The sequence below is a fragment of the Hyperolius riggenbachi genome, chromosome 5 (genome assembly GCF_040937935.1).
Source record: "Hyperolius riggenbachi isolate aHypRig1 chromosome 5, aHypRig1.pri, whole genome shotgun sequence".
Lineage (NCBI taxonomy): Eukaryota > Metazoa > Chordata > Amphibia > Anura > Hyperoliidae > Hyperolius > Hyperolius riggenbachi.
The window spans coordinates 339978777-340006247 of NC_090650.1; the positions used below are offsets into that span (position 1 = coordinate 339978777).

General features: G+C 42.1%; 1 protein-coding gene across 2 annotated transcripts in view; it reads right to left on the reverse strand.

Annotated features, from left to right (window-relative positions):
• RB1CC1 (RB1 inducible coiled-coil 1) overlaps positions 1–27471 on the reverse strand; it is a 228457-nt gene that overhangs the window by 91806 nt on the left and 109180 nt on the right. For both annotated transcript variants that reach the window (XM_068237380.1, XM_068237379.1), the window contains exons 8-12: positions 11822–12006; positions 8819–9005; positions 6836–6917; positions 5801–5862; positions 3975–4078 (exon numbers count right to left, since the gene is read on the reverse strand). In XM_068237380.1, coding sequence (XP_068093481.1) covers positions 3975–4078; positions 5801–5862; positions 6836–6917; positions 8819–9005; positions 11822–12006 — 620 coding nt within the window. The remainder of the gene's footprint in view (positions 1–3974; positions 4079–5800; positions 5863–6835; positions 6918–8818; positions 9006–11821; positions 12007–27471) is intronic.

Genomic DNA, 27471 nt, shown 5'->3' on the forward strand with positions numbered 1-27471 from the left:
GAAGGAATCATCAAGCCCCTTCTTAAAAAACCTTCCATGGATCCAGATGCTATGAGCAGCTACAGACCTAAAACCTCCCCTTCTTAGGTAAAGTTATTGAAAAGGCTGTCTATCGGCAACTTGAAACCAGGCTGCCAGTAAACAACATTCTGGACCCTCTACAATCTGGCTTTCAGAAACACCACAGCTGTGAAAAAGCCCTCATCCAAGTCTGCAACGACCTGCTCATGGCAAGGGACAGAGGGGAATGCTCCATCCTAATCCTGTTGGATCTCTCAGCGGCTTTTGATACAGTTGACCATGAAATCCTGCTTAACAGACTGCAGAGTACTGTGGCATCAGTGGATCAGTCCTCCAGTGGTTCAGATCATTCCTGAGTGACAGAACACAGAGAGTATCCCTAGGTCCTATAATGTCCAAACCTGCACCTCTACAATTCAGAGTGCCACAAGGATCAATCCTATCCCCTCTGCTGTTTGCAATCTACATGTTGCCACTCGGTACACTTATCCTACGTCATGGCCTGACGTACCACTGCTACGCCGATGACACACAGCTATACCTGTCCTTCAAACCTGGTGGAACAGACCCTACCCCAAAAATAAACTCTTGCTTAGCTGAGCTACAGGCATGGATGAATGATAACTGGTTGAAACTGAATGCTGACAAAACTGAGGTCCTGTTTGTCTAAAGCCAGCACTCGCCATCAAAACAGCTCTATCCTAAAGCAACACCAATCAGGATTGGGAATTCAGACATAAACAGCTCCAACCTTGTGCGCAGCCTTGGAGTACTAATCGATGGAGAATTGAGTTTCAGAAACCAAATTTCATCTGTAGTTAAGTCTTCCTTCTTTCATCTGAAGAACATTGCAAAGATTAAACATCTGATTCCCCCAGAGGGTCTTCCAACCCTAGTCCACGCCTTCATCACATCACGGCTGGACTACTGCAATGCCCTTTATGCTGGCCTCCCCAAAAAGGACCTGCGTCGCCTGCAATTAGTGCAGAATGCTGCTGCCAGATTGCTAACAAACCAGCCTCGCCACTGTCACATTACAGCGATCCTTTGCTCACTGCACTGGCTACCAGTAGAATGGAGAATACTCTTCAAGATTGGACTGTTGGCATTCAAATCCCTGCACAATCTGGGCCCTGGATACATGAAGGACCTGCTGAAGCTGCACCACACCTCTCACAACCTCAGATCAGCAAGTTCTATAAACTTGGTCACTCCCAGAGTGCACCTCAAAAAATCTGGAGATAGAGCCTTCTGTCATGCTGCCCCTACTCTTTGGAACTCCCTGCCACACCCAGTAAAGACAGCACCATCCCTGGAGCTATTCAAATCCAGACTGAAAAGCCACCTGTTTAGCCTGGCATTTCCAGACTTATAAAATTCTTCCTCTGTACCACGATGGTCGGAGCCATGCTTATGCGCTTTGAGTCCCATGGGAGAAACGCGCTTTACAAATGTTATTTGTTGTTGTTGCTTTGTTTTTCCAGATGGAGTGGATGTGTTGTCATAGACCCCTACGCTGCAACACATCCTCCCGAGGACAAACTGTGAAAACGGAGCAACACTGAACTGTCCCTTCCACTCTGTGCCGAACGGACCCGCTGTTGATGAGAAACGAAGTTCAGAGAGGAATCGGAGTGCCAAGGAAAAGCCTACACAAACCTCGGGACAACTCCCAAACTCCATGCAGATAAGTGTACTGGCACCCTGGTGCAGCGGGAGGTGTGTGGAAATACGCTAAAAAGACCCTCCTGACAAATAATCAACCTTGTTTTAATGGGGGAATAAAAAAACAATGCTAATTTTTAGACACTGCGTAATGATCCACGCTTGACAATGGGGGCCTGGAGGACAGCGTAGGAAGACTCTATAGGACCCAAAGGCTTCCCTCTCCTTAGACAAGTATTTACTTTCATACCTGAGGTTTACCTCAAGTACACTTTAAACTGTTGAGTGCAGATTGGGGGGGGGGGGGGGGAGAGATAGGTAGAGAGCGGGAGAGCGTGCATGCACAAAACTATTGGAAGGAGTTTGGATGGTTTGGATGTAGAAAGTAAAAAAAAATAAAAAAATGTAAAAATCAAATAAAAAAATCAATGCACTAAAAATTAAGTGACAACACAACACATCGAGAAGAAAAAAAAATGCGTAAAGCATATTTACAAGAAAAATGTATTTAAGAGACAGAAATGACTGAAGTTCAACAAAACAGAGATTTCACTATGTCCAAAATAAAAGATTCATTATATGTCTGGTAGTGTGATCAATCCAACAAGTAATCATAGCTCACACTAGGGAAATTAGGATGAAATCCTTATGGATGAATTTTATTAAAACCAAAAGTTCACAGAGGCGTCATCCAGCCAGTATAACAGATAACGACTGAGAAGCTTCCTATGCTTTATCTTTTGTACTGGATGGATGGTGCTTCTATGAACTTTTGGATATAATGAAATGTATCCACAAGGATTTTGAACATATGTTTCCCAGTGCACTCTATACTAACTTTTTGAAATAGTATTCCATCCATTGTCTGAGTAGATTTTAGCTTTACTACACAATCAATAGATTTTAGCTTTTGCACAGGGCTTTGAGTAGTATGTGCCAAATTCTACCTTTGTATATAACTCCAATTTTTTTACAGTCTATGCCTATGTTAAGTTGAATACTCACCTGAAGATTTATTGGGGAACACAGCGATGCCTCTCGATGAACGAGGTTCCCTGGTCTATCACCCTACCTGCAGGAACATGTGATGGCACACGACGGGTGCAAAAAGGAGGTGAAACGATTGCGGTATGTTGTGCGAGAGTCATTTGCGTTCTTAAAGCGTAACTGTCAGGTATAAAATAAAAAAATCAATTCTTTATTTTTATCTGGCAAACAAGTAATAAGGATGCTAACCAGGCAATCCAAAAGTTAAAAAAATCACTCTCACTTTTCTTCTCCATAAAACATCAGTCCCTAGTTTCCCTGGCTCTTATTTGGTACATCTGCCGCAAAAAGGAAGTTGTAGGGCATGTTGGGTTTTCTTTTCTTCTGCTTTACTTTTCCCCTCAGACATACCGTATATACTCGCAAGCAAGCCGAATTTTTGATCCCCAAAAAGGGGGTCAAAAGTTGGGGGGTCGGCTTGCTTGCGAGTCACCTGTGGTCCGCGCCCCCCGCTCCCCCCTACGGCCGCCGCTATCACCTGAGCCGGCCCTGCATCTTCCTATTATTCCCCTCTCCGCTCGTAAATTAATTCACAGCAGCGCGCCCCACGACGGCTGCTGTGATGATGAAGCAGGAAGCCGTAGAGAGAGAGTGGCTTCCTGTAGCTATGGGAACCGTTCTCTCTCTACGGCTTCTGCTTCATCTTCACAGTAGCAGCCGTGGGGCGGGGGGACTAGGTGGGGGCACTATACTAGCTATACTGGGCGCTATACTAGCTATACTGCCCCAGTGTACATACTCCAGTAAAATACAATGGGTTTCGCGGGAGTGACCGCTTCCTCAGACAATAAGATGGAGCATATACTAAACAGGTCTGGTACTATGCCAAGCACCTCTTACTATGGGATAGGACTCTGAAGTCTGAATATTCAATAAGAACATATACCCATGGCAAATCTGATAACTTAGAAGAGCAGAAGACACTAGTTAATGTCTGTTGTCACAAAAGTAAATTCATTGTAAAGGCCTGAAAAAATAAAAAGGGAAATCATGGTGACCAAGATGACCGACTGAGCATTCTTGTGTCCTCGACACATACTCACATGTCCAGCTTGACATGGAGATGGCAGAACACATAACTATTATCTTTTCTCTCCTGTGTTACTAGCAAAGGAAATGGATTAGAAAAGTTGATTGGCTGCTGTGTAACAAAAGAACGATTATTGCTTAGACATTCTTGATAACTGACACGATTAACACATAGGAAACCGAGAAGGAACATCTCATCTAAAAGTTCTTACCTGAGGAAAAGTTGAACTTCTGGAGGACAAAGTGACTGCAAAAATTGCAGGTCGTTAACGGATATGTCGGGAAGCTCACTATCAAACTTCCTGGGCTTCCGAGTCTAAACACAAAATAAAAATATCCAAAGCTAGATCAGTACTTTGTAACAGACTGGCATTACATCCTTCAAGAAAAACGCATACCCTTGTAGAAGCATACTGCAAGTGCATTAACCTCCCTGGCGGTTAATTTATTTTGCCAAATGGGCAAAAATCCTTTTTTTTTTTTTTTGTTTCATGTAAAGCTACCAGAGTGGTAGCTACATGAAACACCACTAGAGGGCGCATGTGGCCCTCTAGTGCGATCGTCGCCGGCATCAATAGCAAACAGGGGAGCGCGTATATAACGCGTTCCCCTGTTTGGCTTCTCCTGTCGCCATGGCGAAGATCGGCATGACGTCATGGACGTCAGCCGACGTCCGGCGCACTCGATCCAGCCCATAGCGCTGCCCGGAACTCATTGGTCCGGGCAGCGCAGGGCTCTGCCGGGGGGGTTGTCCTCTTCCACCGCTGCGTGCGGGCGATCGCCGCAGAGCGGCGGTGATCGAGCTGTGCGCACGGCTAGCAAAGTGCTGGCTGCGCGCACAGCACTTTGAATGGGGCGAATCGCCCCAACAGAGCCTGAGAAATCTTCCTGCTCAGCTCAGCTCGGGCTTACCGCCAGGGAGGTTAAGGCTACTTTCATACTTACCTGGGGCTTGCTTCAGCCCCATGACCATCGTTGCTTCCCTCGCCATCCTCCTGGGTGCTACCGTTCAACTACTACCAGCCCCAGTAATCGGCTTTCAGTTGTGTCAGTTGGGCTCTTCTGCGCGTGCGTGGCACAGCTGTGAATGGCCGCCACGCTTACATTACGTAGAGCGTCCTGCACAGTCGTACGTGCGCACAGGCAGAGAACACTCTGAACGTGGCGGTACTGCGCAGAAAGAAAAAAGGCAGCCTTTACATCCCTCACACTACAAACTATCATTAAGAACTACATACAGTATATGGGTATCTTCACTTATAAGCAATGCTTGTCCACTGTGGTCCCCAGAATTTTCATCCTCCTAGAGATGGTTAACTATTTTTGGGCAAATCTAAACATATGAGCTAAACCTTCATGCTTTCCAGTAGTACTTTCAGTATTTTTTTTTTTTTACATCAAGTACACCCCCTAAGTGAGGACTTGCTATTGGGGAAACACAGCAGAGACCAGCTAGACTGTTTAAACAGCGGATACACGTAAGAATCTCCACTGTATAAAAACTGACCTAGAAAGAAATAGATTTTCTTTTTTCTATAGTACATATGGTGGACCTTAAAGAGACTTTGTAACAACATTTTTAGCCTTATTTCTTCTATCCTATAAGTTCCTAGAGCTGTTCTAATGTACTCTGTCTTACTGCAGCCTTTTCTAGTTGCACAGTGGCTGTGTTATCTCTGTTATATGATCTAATCTTCTCTCCTCTGTCGGGTTCAGGCAGTCTGACTGGAATGTGCTGTGCTGCTTGTGATTGGATAGAAGCTATACACACCCTCTCCAGGCCCCCTGCACACTCTGTATGACTCACACACTGAGCTAACTCTAAGCCTATCACTTGCTATGTCTTTTGTTTGTAAGCACTGCATAAAAATGGCAATTACAAGTCGGGTTTGCAGCAGGGAGTGGCAGAAACAGCACAGAGGGGCCCAGGAGAACATAATGAATAGAATGGTATGCTTTTTATTGTAAGAATTTTACAGTACAGATTCTCTTTAACATGTTTACACATTTGCTACTGGCTGAGCGGTATCATACATACACAGAAAGATGAAGGCCAAGAGTCGAGTCCTCGAAAGAGACGATTCCTTAAATAAGATTTCCCTAAAGCAGAAAGAAAAAAAATTAGCACCTGCTGCATAAAACTTTGAAACCCACAAAGACCAAGCGTTTTAGTGCCCAAGTGGGTGCATTTTTTATTTTTTTATTTAATAAAACAGTTTAAAAATACTCATTAAAAAAAAAAGGATAAAGAGAAAATATTTGCTATGCCCCTTCACAAATCCCCACGTTCTCCCCACACAGCAACCTCCAGCTGCCTGCTCAGTCCAGTCAGTTTACCCCTCCCTACATTGCCTACATTAGAAGCATGCAATTTGCATATCATTTTTTGCATTCAAAACGAGATGTTGTCAATACCGGTCAAGTAGCCAAAGTTAGGCAGGTAAATGGGCACCAAATGTATTAAATCATTAATATTATTATTATATTTATTATTATTAAATGTTTTGCTGGCATCACCCAGCTTCTTCAGGTAGAAAAAAAAGTCAGCCACAACTCTACAATAAACACTGGTTATTGTAGCAGTATCCCCTAATTATCTTTTATTTAGAATCCACAAGAGGGAGCACACCACCTTCCGGGGCACAGTAGCTGGGTAGGACTGTAAAATTCTTAAGGGGGGATCTCACCACTGATCTTACTGAGGTTTATTACGAAAAGGCATGTGACTTAGAAGAAGTGAGGGTATCCTAAAAAGTGAAGTATTAGTTCTGAATGGAGTTAGCCGTTATCTACACTCTGCCAAACAAAACAATAGCACTGGGTGACCTCACACATGTAAGGTGAAACAGGGTAACTAAAATAAGAGCTATCAAACAACTGTTCAGTGAAAAAAAGTGTATGATCATGAAGGATGGATAGTAGTAACCACTGCCTCGGTTATATGAAGTTGTGGGTATCAGCTGTCTAATGATAGAGCTTCTGCGCACTGAAGAAAACCGCTTAGTAAAACGGTAAAATGGATGAGGACTATGCAAATGTTGTGAAAATGTTGAGGACATTGTGCAATACTTACTAAATAGTTTCCCAAAAGTTTCCCTTTTAGCTTTTTCATTTTCATAAAGAGATTTTCCATCTTTTACTAAAGCCTGTGCCCACTGTTGAAAAAAGAAATGTGAAATAGTCTAACTGAATCACGAACATTACCACAAGGACCTCTGATTTCTACCATATATACAATACATTTACTCATTTAATATCAACAAATCTCACAGAAGAAAACATGACTGCACAGGGCTGTATGCAATATACTGTAGTTAAAATTAATCCAATTCCTGTTTTTATGTACATTTTTGATGTGTTACATGGTATTATGCTGGCTTCTTTCTGGACCTTTTAGGCTTCTTGCACACCAAGACGTTGCATTAGGTGCCACGTTAAGGTCGCATAACGTGCACCTAACACAATGTATGGTGCTGCAAGAGCCCACGGTAGAGTGAGCCGCGTTATGCGGCTCGATTCCTATAATGTCTCCCAGAGTGGCGCTGAATGGCCAGTGGGACCACGTGATGCGGAGCGAGACATTTCGCATCACGTGGTCCCGCCGGCCAATCAGCGCCCGCCAGTGCAGTGAATATTAAGTAGCCATGTGCGCGGCTACTGTAGCTGGCTCTCCCCGCCTCCTCTCCGCCCCCCACTGCGCATGTGCAAACAGTCTAACGCGGCTATAGCCGCTCCAACGCCGTAGCATGCTGCACTTTGCGCAGAACGTGCAGCGTTACATGTAACGCAACGTGGGCTGTGTGAACAGCCCACTTGTGTTACATTGCTGTGCGTTGGGGGAGCGTTACAGGCGCACTAACGTGTGCCTGTAATGTCTTGGTGTGTAAGCAGCCTAAATAATTAAATGTTGCCTGCTGGGAGGTTAGGCCATCTGCCATACCCATATATGACACATACCTCCCAACTTTTTGAGATGAGAAAAAGGGGCACATAAGCCACACCCCTGATCAAGCCACCGGCACACCCCTGGTCACGCATACCATCCAGATTTCATAAGAAAAATATGTTGTTTTAAAATTAAAACTCCACTGATCCTTTCTTTCCTGGTTCATTTTCCTTCATTATAACATTTTAAAATTAGTAATATATCAATTTAAAAGGATGGGAATAAAGTTTAGAGTCAATCAAACACATTTATTAGTAAAGAAATATATATATTTACATAGAAAGAGGGACAAAGTTCTGAGAGGCAAATGAGGAGGATAGAGGGACAGGGCTCCCAAAGAGGGACAGTCCCTCCAAAAGAGGGACAGTTGGGAGCTATGTATGACATAATATGGCCACTGAAGCAAACCATATTCAATTACTACATCTTGATAGAAGCAATATGTAAGGACTATGGATGGAGTGAGATTAGTGCCATTAGTGTGCGCGACTAAGAGTACACTTCTGCCTGTCTAAAAGCATATAGTACCAACAGCTCTAGCAGTTGGCTTGTTCTTAAACATCTGAGTGGCTACATCGAATGCTGGCAGAAAGATGCTGGCAACAGAAGTGCATTTAACCAATTAGCAGCTTCAATAGGGTGGAGGGGAAAGACGAGCTGCTCTCGTTTCATTGCACTGCTTTTGACCTCAGTCTGCAGAACTCGCGCTGTAAATTCCTGAAATGCTTTGAGGTCTCTCTGCTAGCAGAAAATATAGAAACTAAAAGCAGAAGTCCCCTGTTATTGTCTCACACTGCCCCCTCGTGACAAGTGGCCACAAATACATATTACAGCAGTAGTTGTTAGAAGCACGGAAATATAACAAATAAGAAATAAAAAAAAGTGCTAAAATAAATTGTCCTGGAGCACTTAAATAAATTGGCTGCTAGAGGGGTAATAAGTAGTGTAAATGAGTTCTCGAAGACAAATGTAAACCTAAAACAAAATGGCAAAATTGTGTGTGGCCGTTTTCTACCAGAAAGGCAATGAGCCAGAATTTGTAAACTAAGCTGCTACCATACAGTCAACTTATTTATCTAAAATTCCACAGACGGTATCGCCTTTACTCACCTCTCTGTAGTGTTTTATAAACATTTTCCTCCTGACTACCTCAACCACTGCTAAGCAATACATCTGAGGAACTGTACTCAAGGCTTCCACTATCTTAATCCTTTCAAGGAGCTCTATTAAAAGTCGGAATAATGCCTGAAGTTTTTCCCCATCTTGGTCAGCATGCAGCATTACGAAGCAGCACCACCTGTAAAGCAACAAACAGCTCAGTTAATACTGCATAAATCATGCTATCAACACTCTGTTCAGATCCCTTAAGATCGCTGTTGCAATTAAGTCAGTGTGTCTTATGGTCTGAGTAATACAATTTGGACTGGTGACTCCCCCTCCCCCCACAAGTACCTGCTGCAGCATCTGCTGCCAACGGGACCACTGATCACAGCAGCAGGTGCCAATGTGTCCCTCCTACAGTAGAGCTTTACTTGTAATTTAATGTGCACTTGAGTCCCGGAACAGTGCCGCAGAGGGGAGAGGTGGAGCAGAGCAGATGATTCCATCACTTCTTTCTGCCTGTGATTTTTAACTGGAGCCAAAAGTTTTGCAGGCGGGATCACGGCTCAGTCACTGGGTCCAATCACTGCACTTGCTAAGTAGCAGTGACCTATCAGATGTCAGTGGGCATTGTTCCTTCGTCGTTTAAAGAAGGACACTCACTGACATCTGAGAAGTCACTGTTTCTCCGCCAGTGCAGTGATTGGACCCAGTGGAGAGAGTGGGCAGAAATCCACATGGGTACTCTCACCAATCTGTAGCTATATATAGTGGCTTGCAAAAGTATTTGGCCCCCTTGAAGTTTTCCACATTTTGTCACATTACTGCCACCAACATGAATCAATTTTATTGGAATTCCACGTGAAAGACCAATACAAAGTGGTGTACAAATGAGAAGTGGAATGAAAATCATACATGATTCCAAACATTTTTTACAAATAAATAACTGCAAAGTGGGGTGTGCGTAATTATTCATCCCCCTCAGTCAATACTTTGTAGAACCACCTTTTGCTGCAATTACAGCTGCCAGTCTGTTAGGGTATGTCTCTACCAGCTTTGCACATCTAGAGACTGAAGTCCTTGCCCATTCTTGTTTGCAAAACAGCTCCAGCTCAGTCAGATAAGATGGACAGCATTTGTGAACAGCAGTTTTAAGATCTTGCCGCAGATTCTCGATTGGATTTAGATATGGACTTTGACTGGGCCATTCTAACACATGGATATGTTTTGTTTTAAACCATTCCATTGTTGCCCTGGCTTTATGTTTAGGGTCGTTGTTCTGCTGGAAGGTGAACCTCTGCCCCAGTCTCACGTCTTTTGCAGACTCCAAGAGGTTTTCTTCCAAGATTGCCCTGTATTTGGCTCCATCCATCTTCCCATCAACTCTGACCAGCTTCCCTGTCCCTGCTGAAGAGAAACACCCCCAGATCATGATGCTGCCACCACCATAGTTGACAGTGTGGATGGTGTGTTCAGAGTAATGTGCAGTGTTCGTTTTCTGCCACACATAGCGTTTTGCATTTTGGCCAAAAAGTTCCATTTTGGTCTCATCTGACCAGAGCACCTTCTTCCACATGTTTGCTGTGTCCCCCTTATGCTTTTCTGTTAACAATGGCTTTCTTCTTGCCACTCTTCCATAAAGGCCAACTTTGTGCAGTGCACAACTAATAGTTGTCCTATGGACAGATTCCCCCACCTGAGCTGTAGATCTCTGCAGCTCGTCCAGAGTCACCACGGGCCTCTTGACTGCATTTCTGATCAGAGCTCTCCTTGTTCGGCCTGTGAGTTTAGGTGGACGGCCTTTGTCTTGGTAGGTTTACAGTTGTGCCATACTGCTTTCATTTTTGAATGATCGCTTGAACAGTGCTCCATGGGATGTTCAAGGCTTTGGAAATCTTTTTGTAGCCTAAGCCTGCTTTAAATTTCTCAATAACTTTATCCCTGACCTGTTTGGTGTGTTCTTTGGACTTCATGGTGTTGTTGCTCCCAATATTCTATTAGACAACCTCTGAGGCCCTCACAGAGCAGCTGTATTTGTACTGACATTAGATTACACACAGGTGCACTCTATTTAGTCATTACCACTCATCAAGCAATGTCTATGGGCAACTGACTGCACTCAGACCAAAGGGGGCTGAATAATTACGCACACCCCACTTTGCAGTTATTTATTTTTTTAAATTGGAATCATGTATGATTTTTGTTCCAGTTCTCACGTGTACACCACTTTGTGTTGGTCTTTAACGTGGAATTCCAATAAAATTGATTCATATTTGTGGCAGTAATGCAACAAAATGTGGAAAACTTCAAGGGGGCCGAATACTTTTGCAAGCCACTGTAGTAGTTTCTGATATTAGACAGACATTTATTGGGGGTCAATTGCAGCTATTCATCTCACTGAAATAAGGGTAATAAAGTATTCTGCAATATTTTTTAAATAAATACATGTAAAGCTGAATGTGAAAATACAAGTGAATCCCTCCACAGAAAATATGTACATTTATTTATTTTGTTTCAGCTTTCAAAGTACACAATCAGTACAACAGTTTGCCAAGTGACAAGTTTTAAGAAGGAAGTCAGCAATAGAAACCTCCATACTCCTCTCACTTCAGTTTTCTTTAACCTCAGAAGTGTTAAGAACAGCTGAAAGCATGCTCCTTCCATACAACTTCCTGTATGTAAATACACACGGACCATAACAAACTACCGTGACAGGATAGATCTACGTTGCACAGCTGTTGCAACTAGCGTAGTATTGATACAGAGGTTCCAAAAGGATAAAAGTATCTAAAAAGTTTAAAACGTGAGAAGACAGTGATGGACTTACCTCCTCCAAGCAGACACACAAATTTTTAATGTGTTTGTCAAATAAAACAAGTTAATTTGCATACTCCTGGGGACAACGCAACACGTTTCGCAGGTTTGATCCCGGTTCATCAGGCAATAACAATGGAGTAATAGCATATGTGGCCAGTAGCAGAGCCAGGCACCTCTGCAGCAACTCCTACTTACTTTAGTCTGACTTGTAGATTGTTGGCAAGCTCCTGTTTGGCAGTGGTACATTTCTGCTTGATGTCCAGCAGTTTTCTGTGGTTTGTCAACATAATCATTAATTGATTCGCATGGCTCAAACACAAATCTGGTAACACAGAGGGGTCCTTCAAGTTTTCAGCCCTTTTTTGATTGGCTAAAAATCCCTAAAAAGAAAAACAAACAAAAAAATGTATGTTCTATGTTCATACGGAAAGGTCTCATGAACATCAAAAAAGGTTACATTACTTTTGTTCACTATAGCTAATACACTGCTGGCTTTCTTACTTTGTGTTTAAAGCAACAACATAATATCTGTTTCTTTTTAGAGGATTACTAGACTGAAACTTAGCTGTGTATTTACAATTACATGCCTTTCACGGTAAATACCAGTTTAATTTAAAACGGTCAATCTAAACTAATATTTTTGTATTTGATGAGCAGACATTTTGTAGTCTCGCTGGTAATGCAGTGATAAGCTCTCCACACGAGTTTCACTGCAAACACTACAAGATGGTTCCAAAAACACTGATTGTTCTGCTATCTTGTGCGGTTAAGAATCTAACAAGAGAAGAAGAAACAACAAGAAAGGTGAATGAACTCAGGAAGGTGGGAATGCAGACAGAGGAGAAGGTTTATCAAATATGTCACACAAGCTTGCATTAGCAGAGCTGGAGTCCCGCCACTGCGCACTTTGCCAAATACGTGTACTATAATACTTGTTTTTGAGTCCGTTTTAAGGCTAAACCGCTTTCACAGCTGCTTGGGGAATTAATGAGGTGAAGCGCACAAGCACAGCTAATACATTCACTGAAAAATTAACATAAATCATAACCAAAGGAGGAAAAAAAAAGGTTTTTTTTGTTGTTGTTGTAGAAGACTTACTCCAGGGCAAGACAGTCTAGCTAACAATAATTACGCATATGCAATTGTTTCAGTCCACTGGAGTGTTCATTATTTGTAAAATGTGCCGGCATGATCTATCAATTTAGCGCCCTTCCACACAACATGCGCTTCCATCTGATTTTGGAAGCGCATGCATTTTGCCAATTGCAAGGGCACAGTGATAACATAGTAATTGTGGTGCCCTGTACAGAGTGGTGAGATTCATTTTACCCAATTGCAAAAGTAGTGCCTGCTACAGTTTTCCTGTGTTTGCTATTTGGTTAAATGAGGGAAAGTGCATGAAAATTGGATAGCAAATGTGGTGCTATGCAATCACCTATTTGAAAAACTTACCGCTGACTTTTTTTTTAACACATTGGGAATAGTAATCATGTCCGCCAATCCCACCAGTAATTGTGGAGAAACTCGCTCTCGAAAGCAAGTGAAAAATTGCCATCTTCAGTGCAGCCACACACCATTCAATTTTTATATTCCCTTTCAATTCAAGAATCACAATAACTTTTTCTGATTGATTATAACATTTGAAAAATATGACCACCATGCCACACACATAATCAATTTATCCCTAATTATCAAAATATATTATTGAAAAATCTAAAAAAAATTGCTAGGGCCTTTTAATCAAGAATCTGACAATCTACCCTACAACATTCAGTGTTCATGAAGATTAATCAGAAAAATCCATCACTCCCAATCGACTTTTATAAAAAAAAAAAAAAAGACAAAACAAACACACACGAAAAAAAAAGCTTTTGATTTTTCTGTCCAACCAATTGTTTTAATTGCATTTTGGATCATTTTATTGTATGGTGTGTGACCAACTTAAGATTCTTCTGGTCTTCGGATGCAGGCTAGGGTGAGGGTATTTTAAATTTATCAGATACCTTTCTATCTTCTTTAAGAGAATTTGAATATCCTAATAACCTCATCATTTCAATTACACTATCCTAGCAAGCGGGCTATTGGGAGAGAGTGTTGCTGCTTCGTGTTGGATGTTAGAAAATTCTTCCCTAGCAGTTAATGTTACCTGCTGATAATTTTGAATCTTGTTGTTTAGCTTTAAGTTGCTGGCCAATGTGTGACAATGAAAGAAGTGGAATCACTGTTACTAATGCCCGCTGGCTTTCCAGTATAGGAAGACCATATTGATTTTTTTTTTTCAGCAACTTCCAGAGAAAAAAAAAAGAAAGACAGGTTAAAACAAATCACATCTTCACTTAACTTCATACACTTGTGTGCATCTTTGGAAATGTTCTTTCGTACATTTGGGTCCCTAGAAAAAGCTGATAGTTGTGGATCGGTAACCTTACCAATGTTCTTCTCTTTTGCAGTGCTAATCACGATAGTAAAATATTGTTAAATTATACCGATATTTAACTAGAGCTGAACCTAACCCTATTCTCACAGAGAACCCAACCTCTACCAATGCTTAATCATAATCAACCCCTTTCTGATGCCTGCCTAACACACACACACACACACACACACACACACACACACACACACACACACACACACACACACACACACACACACACACACACACACACACACACACACACACACACACACACACACACACACACACACACACACACACCCTAACCTAAATATACCCCAATGCCTAATCTTAACTAACCACCTCTTACTACACACCTAACCTTAACTGTCCCCCTCTATGTCCAACCTTAACCACCCCCCCATGTCTAACCATAACTACCAACCCCCCCCCCCCCCCCCCCCCGCCCACCACACGACTAACCTTAACCCCCCTCCCCCACTGCAAGTCCGTCACAAAAAAAATAACAAAAAATATTGGCCGCCGCAGGCGTTTGGGCACCACCATGTGCACCCATAAATATCGGTTATGGGCGGAAATTTGGGCACTGCAGACATCCAATAAATAGCTGCGGACGGCTGCTATGCAAAATGCAGCTATAATTAACCAGCGCAAGCGGCACTAAAATTTCCATTCATAACTGATATTTATATGGGCACCTATGGTGGTGCACAAACATCCGCAGTGCTCGGTGTCCAAATTCCCTGTTTTCACGCAAATGGTTGTATCGACACACATCACTGCATTGCTATGTAATTTTCCCCAAAGCGGTTGTAATCCAATTTATGTATAACCAACAGAATCGCACCACAAACAAGCAAAATGTAAGCAACCATGCATTGTGATTCTGCAGGAAATCGCACAGCATGGATGTGGACATCAGACAGTGCAGTCTATGCACTTCTGTTGTCCCTGCAGACAGCATCACTGCGCGTTGCTGAAAACGCGATCAACAATGCACACTTGGAAACTAGGTCTTCTTAATTCCAAGTGTGCAATACTACACTTATTTATGGCAGCACAATAAACTAGAAGCAACTTTTATTATGCTAAACAGACAGGCGCATAATGGATACTGAAACATAAAAGTACTTGTTTGCTCCTTTAGATTCTTCAAAACAGCCTACAGCTATAAACAGCAATGATGTCACATGAGAGTTGTAACATGTTTAAGGTCACATAGCAAAACATTTTATTTTTTCTTCCATCAATGCAGTCCTTCTTTATCTGTCACATGAGGTCTAGACATCTCATAAAGAAATGCTACTAGTCTTTATACAATAACAGGCCTGACAGAGCAACTGCTAATGGGTGTCCTACCTTGTCAGTAGGAACAGAGTTACAGAGGCAGCAGAGGTCCTCAAATGACAGATCACACATGTAAGAAGGTCACGGAAGGAACATGACATTGAAGCCTTTAGCCTGCAGGTTGTGAGATGTTGACAATACATCATCACAAACGCTCAGATCAAACCATTTTGCTTGAAACTGGAATTGTTGCTTTGACTCGCTGACTGCTGAAGAATTTAATTGTTCGGAAATCCCCAAAGCTTGGAAAAATATTAATCAAACCTTGCTGCTTCTGGATTTCAAGAACGTGCAATCTACACAAATAGTAAAGCAGCCAGTAATACAAACTTTGGATCGGTATATATATATTTTTTACTAATCTAAACAGAGTGGACAATGTGTCTACTTGTGAATTGTGAACTAGCTCAAAAGCAGCACATGAGCTAATGGTACAATTTGCCTATTTCAGTTAGAAATTGTTTAAGTGTACCTGAAGTGTCATAACATGTTGATATAAACAAATCTTTGGTACTAATCCTGCTCAGAACTTGTCTGTGTTCCCTTTTTCTTTTTTCACTGTGAGAGTTGATATACCAGTGGTATAAATCAAAATGCCAAAAATGCTTGCATTTGGGCATGACTAACATTCCTGACAGCTTGGAAGAGATGAGAAGTTCAAAGGTATATCATTACTCTGTATGGGGGTTAATTAAAGGGCAGCAGCAGGAGAGTGCAAGACTGTTAAACGTTAAAATCTAAATTTTTAAACTTTAAAAACAAGAATATGGGATTCTAGGAGTATCTTATTTAGATACTACTCTGCTGCTTGTATATACTCGAGTATAAGTTTAGAAATTTAGGTCTGATTTACTTCATAAAAGTATAGGGGTCGACTTATATACGAGTCACAGGCAACACTGAGTAATGTGTGTACTATTAGTGACATTCCCATTTGCAATTTACCCAGTGCTAAGTGACACTTTCTTGATAAAGCAAATGACAAAACAACACAGGTATGAGCTGTACTTAAGGGACTGGAGGAGTTAAAGGCTGCAGTCCTGCATGCAGTGTAGTCATTAATCCCTCCTCATCCCAGACTCCCCAATCCTGATCCCCAAGTGCAGCCATTAACTTTGCTGGGTAGACTTATACTTGAGTCAATAAAAAAAATCCAGCTTAAGAGGGTTGAATATTGGAGTCAACTTATACACGAGGTCGACTTGTATTCGAGTATATACAGTATTGCTGCAGATGCAGTTGTTTATCGTATAAGTTCAATGTCACTACAGAATTTAATTTAAAGGGAACCTGAGGTGAGAGTGATATGGAGGTTGCCATATTTATTTCCTTTTAAAGAGACACTGAAGCGAAAGAAAAATTATGATATAATTAATTGGTTGTGTAGTAGGGGTAATTACTAGAACATTGGTAGCAAAAAAATATTCTCATAGTTTTATTTTCAGTTATACAGCTTTTTTTTCTATAACATTGCATCATTCTCTAATATGTGCAATTTACACATTACTCAGCATTCTAAATGTTTTTATAGAACTGGCAGTGAACTTTTGACCTGTCCTGAACTATTCTCTGCAAAAGAAAAACACAATACAGCTGAGATAACCTAATCAGAAGTCAGAGCTCTCTGCGACTTTCAAAGTCGTAGAACTCAATGGCTATTTGCATAGATAACAACTGGAGTTTCTTAAAGAGAATCTGTACTCTAAAATTCTTACAATAAAAAGCATAACATTCTATTGATTATGTTCTCCTGGGCCCCTCTGTGCTGTTTCTGCCACTCACTGCTGCAATCCTGGCTTGTAATTGTCAGTTTTAGGCAGTGTTTACAAACAAACTAACCAGCTTATGATAGGCTCAAAGAAGCTCAGTCTGTGACTCACACAGAGCGTGGAGAGGGTGTGTATAGCAGAGGAAAGAAGATTAGATTATATAACAGAGATAACACAGCCACTGTGCAACTAGGAAAGGCTGCAGTAATCCAGAGCACATTAGAACAGGTATAGGAAGTTATAGGATAGAAGAAATAAGGCTGAACATTTTGTTACAGAGTCTCTTTAACTCTTCCTGTACTGGAAACAAATGTTAGACTTATGTCTATGCTTTATTTCTTAGCTGTACTACACATACAAATCATATATTTCTTTTTTTCGCTTAAGTGTTTCTTTAAGCAATACCAATTGTCTGGCTGCACTGCTGATCCTCTGCCTCAAATACTTTCAGCTATGGACCTCAAACAAGCATGTGCAGATCAGGTGTTTCTAACAATATTGTCACAACTGGCAAGATTAGCTGCATGCTGTAACGATTGGTGTCAGCGAGAACAGATATCTCTGATTATTGGTGATCTGCAGAATCACCAATAAGACAGACGCTATACCTGATTATGTGTGATCTGCAGAATCACCAATAATACTGGTATAGCCAGAAACAGGACAACCAATGTAAGGGTAGGTGTTTGGTGCAACAGTAATGATAGAGATACTCACTTTCCCAGAGGAGCTGGGAGAGAGGAATATCTCTATATAACACAGGAATACAAACTCCAGCCACCTGGAGATGCAGACAATAGTGAGATAGTACACCCGAGGAGCGGGTAGGAATATGTTTAAACAAGTGTACTGATCACCCGAGGCGCGGGTGATTCAGACAGTAGTGTAGCCACTATCACCTGAGGAGCAGGTAGAGAAGATAGTGCTGTAGTGACTATTCACCTGAGGAGCAGGTGATAAGACTGTACTGCAGCTACTGACCACCTGAGGAGCAGGTGATTCAGACTGTACTGCAGCTACTGACCACCTGAGGAGCAGGTGATTCAGATAGTACTGCAGCTACTGACCACCTGAGGAGCAGGTGATTCACATAGATCTGCAGCTAGTAATCACCTGAGGAGCAGGTGATTCAGACTGTACTGCAGCTACTGACCACCTGTGGAGCAGGTGATTCAGATAGTACTGCAGCCAGTAGTCACCTGTGAAGCAGGCGATGCTAGCAGAGAATCCCTCACCAGTGACTAGGCCCACTGGTGAGGACAGGAGAGTCAGACAAGCAGGTTTGGCAACGAGCGGACAGATACGGTACAGAGACAGAAAGCTAGATCAGAGTAGTATTTCAGGCAGAGTCGGCAACGATATCAGATAGGCAAAAGGTACAGGATCAGTAAACAGAAGAGTAGTCAAGCTAGCAGAAGGTCATAACAAATAATACAATTCAATTAGTACTTTAAGCTATAAACCAGGGGTCTCAAACTCGCGGCCCGCGGGCCATTTGCGGCCCTCGATACAATATTTTGTGGCCCTCGCCAGCAAAAGCTTCCTTATAGTTCGCTTCAGTGCTCCCAAGTAATCCGCTGCATCCCCGCCGCTAAACGAGGGCTGCAGAGCCCCAAAATCGACCGGGGGGCAATCCGCCAGCATTTCCTGGAAGGGGCAGAGCTTTCAGCTTCTGCTCTGCCCCTCCTGACGTCAATCGCGGCGCATCGCCGCCTCTGCCCGCCACTCTCACTCTTCCTTCACAGAGAGGGGCAGGGAGAGGCGGCGATGCGCTGAAGCTGAAAGCTCTGCCCCTTCCAGGAAATGCCGGTGGATTGCCCCCCGGGCGATTTGGGGGCTCTGCAGCCCTCGTTTTGCGGCGGGGACACGGCGGATTACTTGTAATGGGAGCACTGAAGCGAACTATAAGGCAAAATAGGCAAACGATAAGGTAAAATAGGCAAAATAGTTCACTTCAGTGTGAATTTGATTTTGAAATAAAAATCAATGCGGGGACGGGATTTTGTGAAATCCTTTATCCTTTACTCATTCTGACTTTGTCTCCTGCGGCCCCCAGGTAAATTGAGTTTGAGACCCCTGCTATAAACAGAATCTGGCTAAGTGTGGATCCCCAGCTCCTGCTGGTTCTAGCACACTTTGGGATCTGACTAGGTCTGAGTGCTAACACGTAGCATTTGCAACAGCAGACGCGGAGCAACTGAACGACCTCTCCTATATATACTGCAAGCGCTCCACAGCGCCGCCCCAGTCACTCAGCCAATCCGGAGCATAGCTGGAGTCAGCTGACCGCCTGATCAGCTGACTCCCCTTCTAGTTGCATAAAGGTCCTGTCGCCTGGCGCGCACGCGCGTAGCCCTTAGTCTATGAGCAATTGAAGGACCAGGCAAAGCACCAGCATGTAACTGCGCGGCGGGGACCGCCGGCTGAGACGCGCGGATAGCGGAGATACTGCTGTTGCGGCAGTATCTCCGCTATCCATTACACATGCTTGTTTCTGGTGTAATTCAGACACTAATGCAGCTACATAGATCAGCAGGGCTTCCAGGCAACTAGTATTGTTTAAAAGGAAATAAATATGGCAGCTTCCATATCCCTCTCACCTAGGGTTCACTTTAAACACACATAGGCCTCAATTCACTAAGAGCAGTTTGCTAAAATAATTTAGGTTGGTAAAAACTGCATTCAGTATTTTACACTTTTTCCCAAATTCACTAAGATTTCCCACATGCTGTAGAAGTTCAGTAATATACAAAAAAAAAAAAAACCCTATGCTTCAATTCGCTAAGTCCTGCTCTGTAATTCTCACCAGCTGCAGATTAGGTCTGGCAGGAAACAGAGTCTTCCCACAAGTGGTGTGCATGAGCCATTGAATTTTCTGTCCAGCACAGCCCCGGCATCCCTTTAGATGTGCATACATGTTAACTAGAGGGAGCGCTTCTGTTTATCAGTATACAGATATGCAAATCTAAAGGGATAGAGAAAAGTCATTTTAAATGTCTCCTTTTCCTATGCTGTCCAACTCAAGTCCTGCCGATCAGTGCATCAGATCAAATAGGGTGAGAAGCAGGGCTGTGTGGCTCTCTATTAGCGGTCTGCTACAGTGTCAGACTGGGAGGTGGGACAACTGAGGAAATGCACCTGCTGGCCAAGCACCAGAAACCCTGTGTTATCACTCCCAATAGAAACCTGCAGCAAGTCTTCACTGTGAGCAGCCACACCTGACTACTGCTGCTTGGCCAGCAAGTGGATTTCCTCAGCTTTTCCAGCTCCCAGTCCGACACTGGTCTGCTACATCTGTTAATTTTTACTGTATGGAGATTGTAAGTTATTGGCTGCTCAAAGCTGGAGATAAATACTGAACACTTACTTGATTTACCAAATGCCTTAATCTTTGTGAATTGCAATTTCTCTACATTTCTTGAGGTATTTACCACACAAGTCAGTAATTTAAGTAACTAGACCGTAATTTTACTTTTCAGTGTGGTAATCGGTTTAGTGAATTGGCATTTGGCAAGGTGATCAGTAAAATCAACTGTCTTCTGCATTACCAAATGTGATAATGCTTACTTGAGGCCACTGGTGCAAAGGTTCATGGTCAGAGGTATGTAGATTACACTAATGTCAGAACATCCTACTCCTCATCTGGTTCTGGATTTACTGTATATGCTCCCACTGCTCTGCACAGGTGTAAAATTTCGTTTTTAGCCAGTTGTCTATTGGGAATTGGCCAAAAACAAAGCCCGTGCACAGAAGTTCACATAAGTGCCAGGACTCTGCAGTCTGAAGATGAATAACTCTGGGTCATGAACACAAAGTTAAGCGTAATTCTCTTCATTATACAACTCAAGTCCCTATCAATACTCAATTTTCCTGCTACAATTTCTAATTGTTGGGCTGTCTGCCAATAAGGATCCTGCTTGAAATGTGAGTTCTCAATAGCATAATTCTCAAACCATACGGATACATTGATTGGTCTCTCTTCAAAAATGGATATAGATCGACAGGGCTATGCGATTTTAAAGCGGATCCGAGGTGAAAAACTAACTATAACAAGTAACTTGTCTATATATATCTTATCTAAAGTTTAGATCAGCATATCTAGCTGCAAACAGCTTCAAAAGTTTATGATTATTTATTCCTGTGATACAATGAGGGCAGCCATGTTCTGTTTGTCAAATTATCACAGGCTGAGGGCTGGAGATGCTATCAGCTTGCCTGTGTGTAAATGCACTCCCCTCTCCTCCTCCTTCCTCCTCTCTGCTTCTGAAATCAATGGCTAGTAACCTCCTCCTGCCCAGACTGAGCTCCCATAAACCCTTGCTACAGTGCCAAGGCACAAAAGGAGCTGTGGGTGAGGCTTAGTTTATAGGGAATTAGAGTATTAAAACAAAACAAAAAAAGTATTTGGCTTGAGGAATGCCCTATAAACTATATGAAAGGAACACAATTATGCAATCAGTAAAAGTTTATCTCGGATCCACTTTAACTACGGTACAGATTAGATTATCAGCTGCACTGAGGGACTATCAGTAACAAGACTACAAACCCTGTAAAGTGGTGTGGAAGAAGTCAGTGCTATATACATACGTAGTAATAATAATAATCTGAACATTTGTATAGTGCTTTGCTCCTGTCGGACTCAAAGTGCTCAAGAGGCCACCCTGCAGTCTTACTGAGTAGGTACTGACCCTAGCCAGGATTTGAACCCTGGCCTCCCATGTCAAAGGTGGTGCCCTTGACCAGTACACTATCAATGTCGTTATAATCTTCTGCATTACAGTTGAAAATAAAAAGGAAATAAGCACCTCTATGTGATACAGATGAATGCAGCTAGAACATACAGTAACACTTGTGTGGTCCAATCCCCTTGCTGCAATTCGAAACTAACTGAAGCCATACAATTCAGCCCTACCACTGTTCACAAAACATTATATCTGCTCCAGCTGGAACCTTTATGATTACACTTGACTTGATAGAAACACAATCTTACGTAAACGGGTACTGCAAAGAAATTTGGCTAACATTATTTGTGATTCTTACCATGCTCTATTTTCCCTGTACTAACACAAGCTAGGCAATGATTATCTATGAAAAACTGCTACATTTTTATATACATCTGCTATAATCAGTTACGTAACTATAATTACTTAAAGGACACACAAAGTAAAAGGGATACGGAGGCTGCCATGTTTCCTTTTAAGCAATATCAGTTGCATGGTTGTGCTGCTAATCCCCTGCCTCTCATGCTTATAGCCATAGACCCTGAACAACCATGCAGCAGATCAGGCGTTCCTGACATTATTTTCAGATCCAACAAGAGTAGCTGCGTGCTGGTGATTCAGACACTACTGCAGCCAAAAAGATCAGCATGGCTGCCAGGCAACTAGTATTGTTTAAAAAAAAATTAATATGGCAGCCTCCATAAACTTTTCGCCTCAGGTTCCGTTTAAGACAGTAATGAGGTTTTCTGTTCCAGACAGCACATTAGTAAAGGGGGAAAGAAGGGGGTTTTAAAAATGTGCTTTGCATCAAACACTATTTTGTTGTCATGGATGCAAATAGGTAATCTTTTAGCCTCCTAGCAATTTAAAGAAGAACTCCAGTGAAAATAATGTAGTAGTAAAAAAAAGTGCAATAATTATGTAGGTGGAGAGAAGACATGGGGGGAAGCACTAGCAGACAGGCGAGAGTAAATCCACAGCTGCCCCGGTCAGGCTGAAATCAAATGCCTCTGCAGGCATGCTCTTGACTTGCTGACAGTTAAGAAGAATCTTCATTGTATCAAATATTCAACAAATAAGTAGACAGTTCAGGCCATGAGAGAACGATTTCAGAACACACTGTGCATCACAGCTTGCTGGAAAGGTGCAGACTGGCCAGTGTGCCCAAGCTGACTGAGCTGACTGTTTGATCATTGAAAGAACATCTAATGAACAGCTCAATGTTAGAAATTGACAGAAGACAAAAAGTGGCCTGTCTGCTGCGTTAAGTTTTTTTTTAGGTCTTGAAGTTTCTCAGATCCCAATCCAATTAAAATTATGTGTGATGTCATTAATAATATCCAAATATTAAAACAATGGAGTGTATAGGACAATGCAACAAAATTAACATAGCCGTACACAGTGTAGAGGTGGCAAAGCTTTTTTCACCTGTCCGCCGGCACTTCCTCCTGCGTCTTCTCTCCACCATTGGGGCTTCTTCCTGTCTGTTCCCTCCCAGGGAGCTGTGTGTAACGATACTAAACACAAGAGGCCAAACACTAGGGGCACCGTGGCACGTAGCTTACGTGACCACTGGAGGAGTATAATATTTGGCTTCTAGTGTTTGTCATGTGACACACAGTTCCCCGGGAGTGAAGAGACAGGGCGAAGCCCCAGAGGTGGAGAGAAGACATGGCGGAAGCACTGGCAGACAGATGAGAGTAGCTCCACATCTGCCCAGTAGTGATGGCCTGAATATCAAATGTTCGGTTTGCGAACTTCGACCGCAAATTTTCTACAAAAGGTTGCAAACAGGCGAATCTGTCAAACTGCCATAGACTTCAAAAGGCCGGCAAATTTTAAAACCTATAGGGACAGTTTCTGGCCACAAAACTGATGGAAAAGTTGTTTTAAGGGGTCTAACACCTGGTTCGTGGCATGCTGGAGCCCCCTCCAAAAAGTCCCACCAAAAATGACGTAGTTGAGGTAGAGTCGTGTTTTAATTTCTAAAGGACAAAAATAAACAGGACATTCCTAAATTTCTGGAATTAAGTTCTTTAAAACGCCTGGCATGCATACATGGCTATAATGTAGTGTAAGGTAGATAAGGTTCACGCTGACAGACGAAATGCCGCCTTAAAGGCCACAAACTGCAAATAGCTTTAGTGATGTCAGGTGAACAAATCATTGTTTTTGCTAGCTGACACCTCCAGGACATAAATGTTAGCTCTCTACGAAACAGTCTTTGTGTAGTTCTGTGTAGTGGCCGCCGTGCTTGTGTGCACGTTCGTGGGAGTGCAAACTATTGCGGTTTTCCTGCCTCTATGGTCAGGCTGAGGTAGTTCACTGATAGTTAATTGACCAAAAAAACACTGATTCTGCATGTAGGCCTTATACAGGGGGCAGTAGTTGGGTTATAATCAGTGCACTACCATGACCAGCAGACCCTGTTAGCTAACTTGAGCACTGGACACAGAGCAGCAATACAATAGCAAGAAAAACGATGTACCAGCCCTAAGAAGGACTTATCTGATAAGGACAGTGTGGTAGCAGCAGCAAGAATCTGCACTGAGGACTCAGTACACAGGCCTACCTAATGTAATCCTTGTCAGTGGCACACTCTTCCTGATCTGCCCAGCACAGAGGCCAAAAACAGACTGCAAAATGGCTGCTGTGCTGGCTTTCTGATGGGGGGTCCAGGTGGGAGGGATAGCTGATTGGTTGCCATGTGTCTGCTTACTCTGGGGTGAGGGGTCAAAGTTTGGCTCCATTGTAATGTATAGGAGGTGAATGAAACATGCCATGTGTTCGCCTAAGGGGGCGCACGTGAACACCCCTTGTTCTGCCGCGAAGTATTCGCCCACAGAACAGTTTGGGCCATCTCTACTGCCCGGGTCAGGCTGGAATCAAATGCCGCTAGAGACGTGGTCCTTACTTGCTGCCAATGGAGCAAAATCTTCTACCCTGCAAGATCAACTAAATTGCTCGATTTTGGTGGTCAGCAAATCATTGAATTGGCTAAGTATCGATAGAAAATTTTGACAAATGTATGGTCGCCTTTATTGTGTAGGGTTAAAACAAGTCCTTTATTTAAGCACACGAGTAAATGACCAGAAGGGCAATCTCCCAAATCTGGTAAAGACTTTCTGGAAATACAGAGGGGATGTGAAGGGACATGACTTTTGGTTGGATGTGATACAAATCTTCAGATCCTAGTTTAGCAGCTTACAAATCACGGCCCATATGCAATTAACGTTTTCTCCATAGTTTTCTTTAAGTCGATATTTTTACACCTTGTCAATAAAATGCTGTTTAAGCCACTAAGAAGCAAGAAAATACATGAATAATTTTGACAGTACCTTTTCACCTACTTCTGGTATTTTTACAATTACAAAGTGTTAAAAAGTTATTTTAAACAGATAATTAAAAATTATCTCCTAAGAGAAAACTTAGGAGAAAACATAATTTGCATAGAGGCCCATGAGAGAAATCCGATGTTCTTCCATTTCACACCAGCTTCCTGGGAAGGAAATGGACCTCTGAGAAGCAGCTCTACCTGTACAGTAGATAATTTAGACTTGGGAGGCTTAATTTGAGTACCTTGGTTTTGGTTTCAATTCTAACATGTATAGAGTAACTGGAACATAAAATCCTTGTTCAGCAATACCATCTACTGGACAAAGATGAAAATTCCAAATCCTTTCTAAGATGCTTGTAGGAACAGTAATCCTTCCAGTTTGTGACAGGCTCGATTGTTTACATATTTCGAGTGTTAGCTGTAAAAATGATCATATTACTTCATGCCTTAATGGAAAATAATTAAAATACTTTCCACCTGTGATATATCAAGTCAAGCCAGAAGATCATATAGCTGTATTTGTGCATGGACGTGTGCCGAGCAGCTACTGCTTATTATCAGCTCTTGCCTTACACTTAAATGTTATTTGCTACTACTTCAGTAAAATAATGACGATCGTTTCCAAAGGCTGACTATGTTATGTAAACAGCACGCACAAACCATCAAATTAGGTATGCTCCCAACTAAAAATGCTCTGGCCGTGTGTGTGTGTGTCTTCTTTAAAAAAAACTGTATTACAATTAAAAAGTGAGGCAAAAGAGAATAACCTCTATGCTGAGAATTAAACTTAACCTGTAATTTTATTTACTAATACAAAATGAGGTCTGTACTATGCAGAACATGCTTACTACATACAGTACTAAAGTTGTGCTTGATAATGTAACATCTGCATTCAGCGTCAAATATCTGGTAAAGGAGTAATCTAATCTGTGCATTATATCATTTCTAAAAATGACTTACTGATCAGCTCCTGCTTCCTGTTAGAGGCATGTGGATATCTAATCCAGAAACCTCCAATAATAAAGGGACCTCCATATGTAAGCCCACTCGTAGGTAAATAGTTAAGAGATTATTTTCGATTCCAACCTTTTTACAGTATTAATTGAAAAATGTTAATAGAAATGAACAACCCCCCCAACAAAAAACAAAAAAAACAACACTAAAAACAGCTTTATTTTGATCGTCTTTGCTTGTATAATGTATAATAATAGGCCCCAACAGTCTATAACCTCTTTTTACATTATGCAAAACTGGAAAAAAAACATGTACTGTAATTTTGGCATTATCTGAGAGACTTGCTGACCACTGCAGCTTTGCTCAATGTTCCAGCCAGAACGTAAGGCCTGAGCACACTGTTCAACAATGCAGGTGGTCATTTGTTCAAATCACCTTCACTGCTTTACTTTTCAGAGATGCCCCCATTCAACTGTGGTAAATGGGGCAGCTCTGCGGTATGCTGCAACCAGTAACATTGCTGTACGCTATCTGAAGGACCCACATTAATCTTCCCCTACCTACACACTAATCCCTCCCCCCACCAACAACTAACACGAGCCCCCCACTCATCGGTAAATTAAATTATTAATTCAGTCCGCTATTAAATCCGTGGCTAAGTACCATGAGTCATAATTACACAACATGCACTGCCATTTAATTATCTTCTATGGAGTGCCAAAATTGCCAAGTGTGGACACCAGTTAACAGCCTCGTGTAATCCACCCCACCAGTGTCAGTGCCATAGCCCCTATCTGAACATGCACTGTGAACAATACAAATTAAGAGCCACAGGCCTGTACTTTACCTCACAACCTGTTCCAATTGTTTGAAGAAGTGACTGCAAAAGGCATGGAAATGATATATGCACTAATAAGTACACCGGCTGCATTATAATAAAATGTAAGATACCATTTTATCTTTCGAAAGTAATTGCAAATACTACCAAACTCATCCATTTTCATTATCAGACAACAGGAGCCGGAATCAAATTAATAAAAAAAGGTAAAACATTTAATGTCACGGAAAATAAAAATGAATTTTAGTTTAAATGAATTATATTTATATGAGTAATAGAAGAAACATTCAGGGAGACTGGTATGCCATCCTCTGACGTCACTGTAAGAAGCAACTGAAAGCATCACACATTCCTCCTTCCTCACTATCTGACTGAATTCATCTATTATCTTGTTACATCTAGAATAGACTCATGCCTGACGCTCGACTAAGCTGTTGTAAACGCAAAAATGTCATTAAAA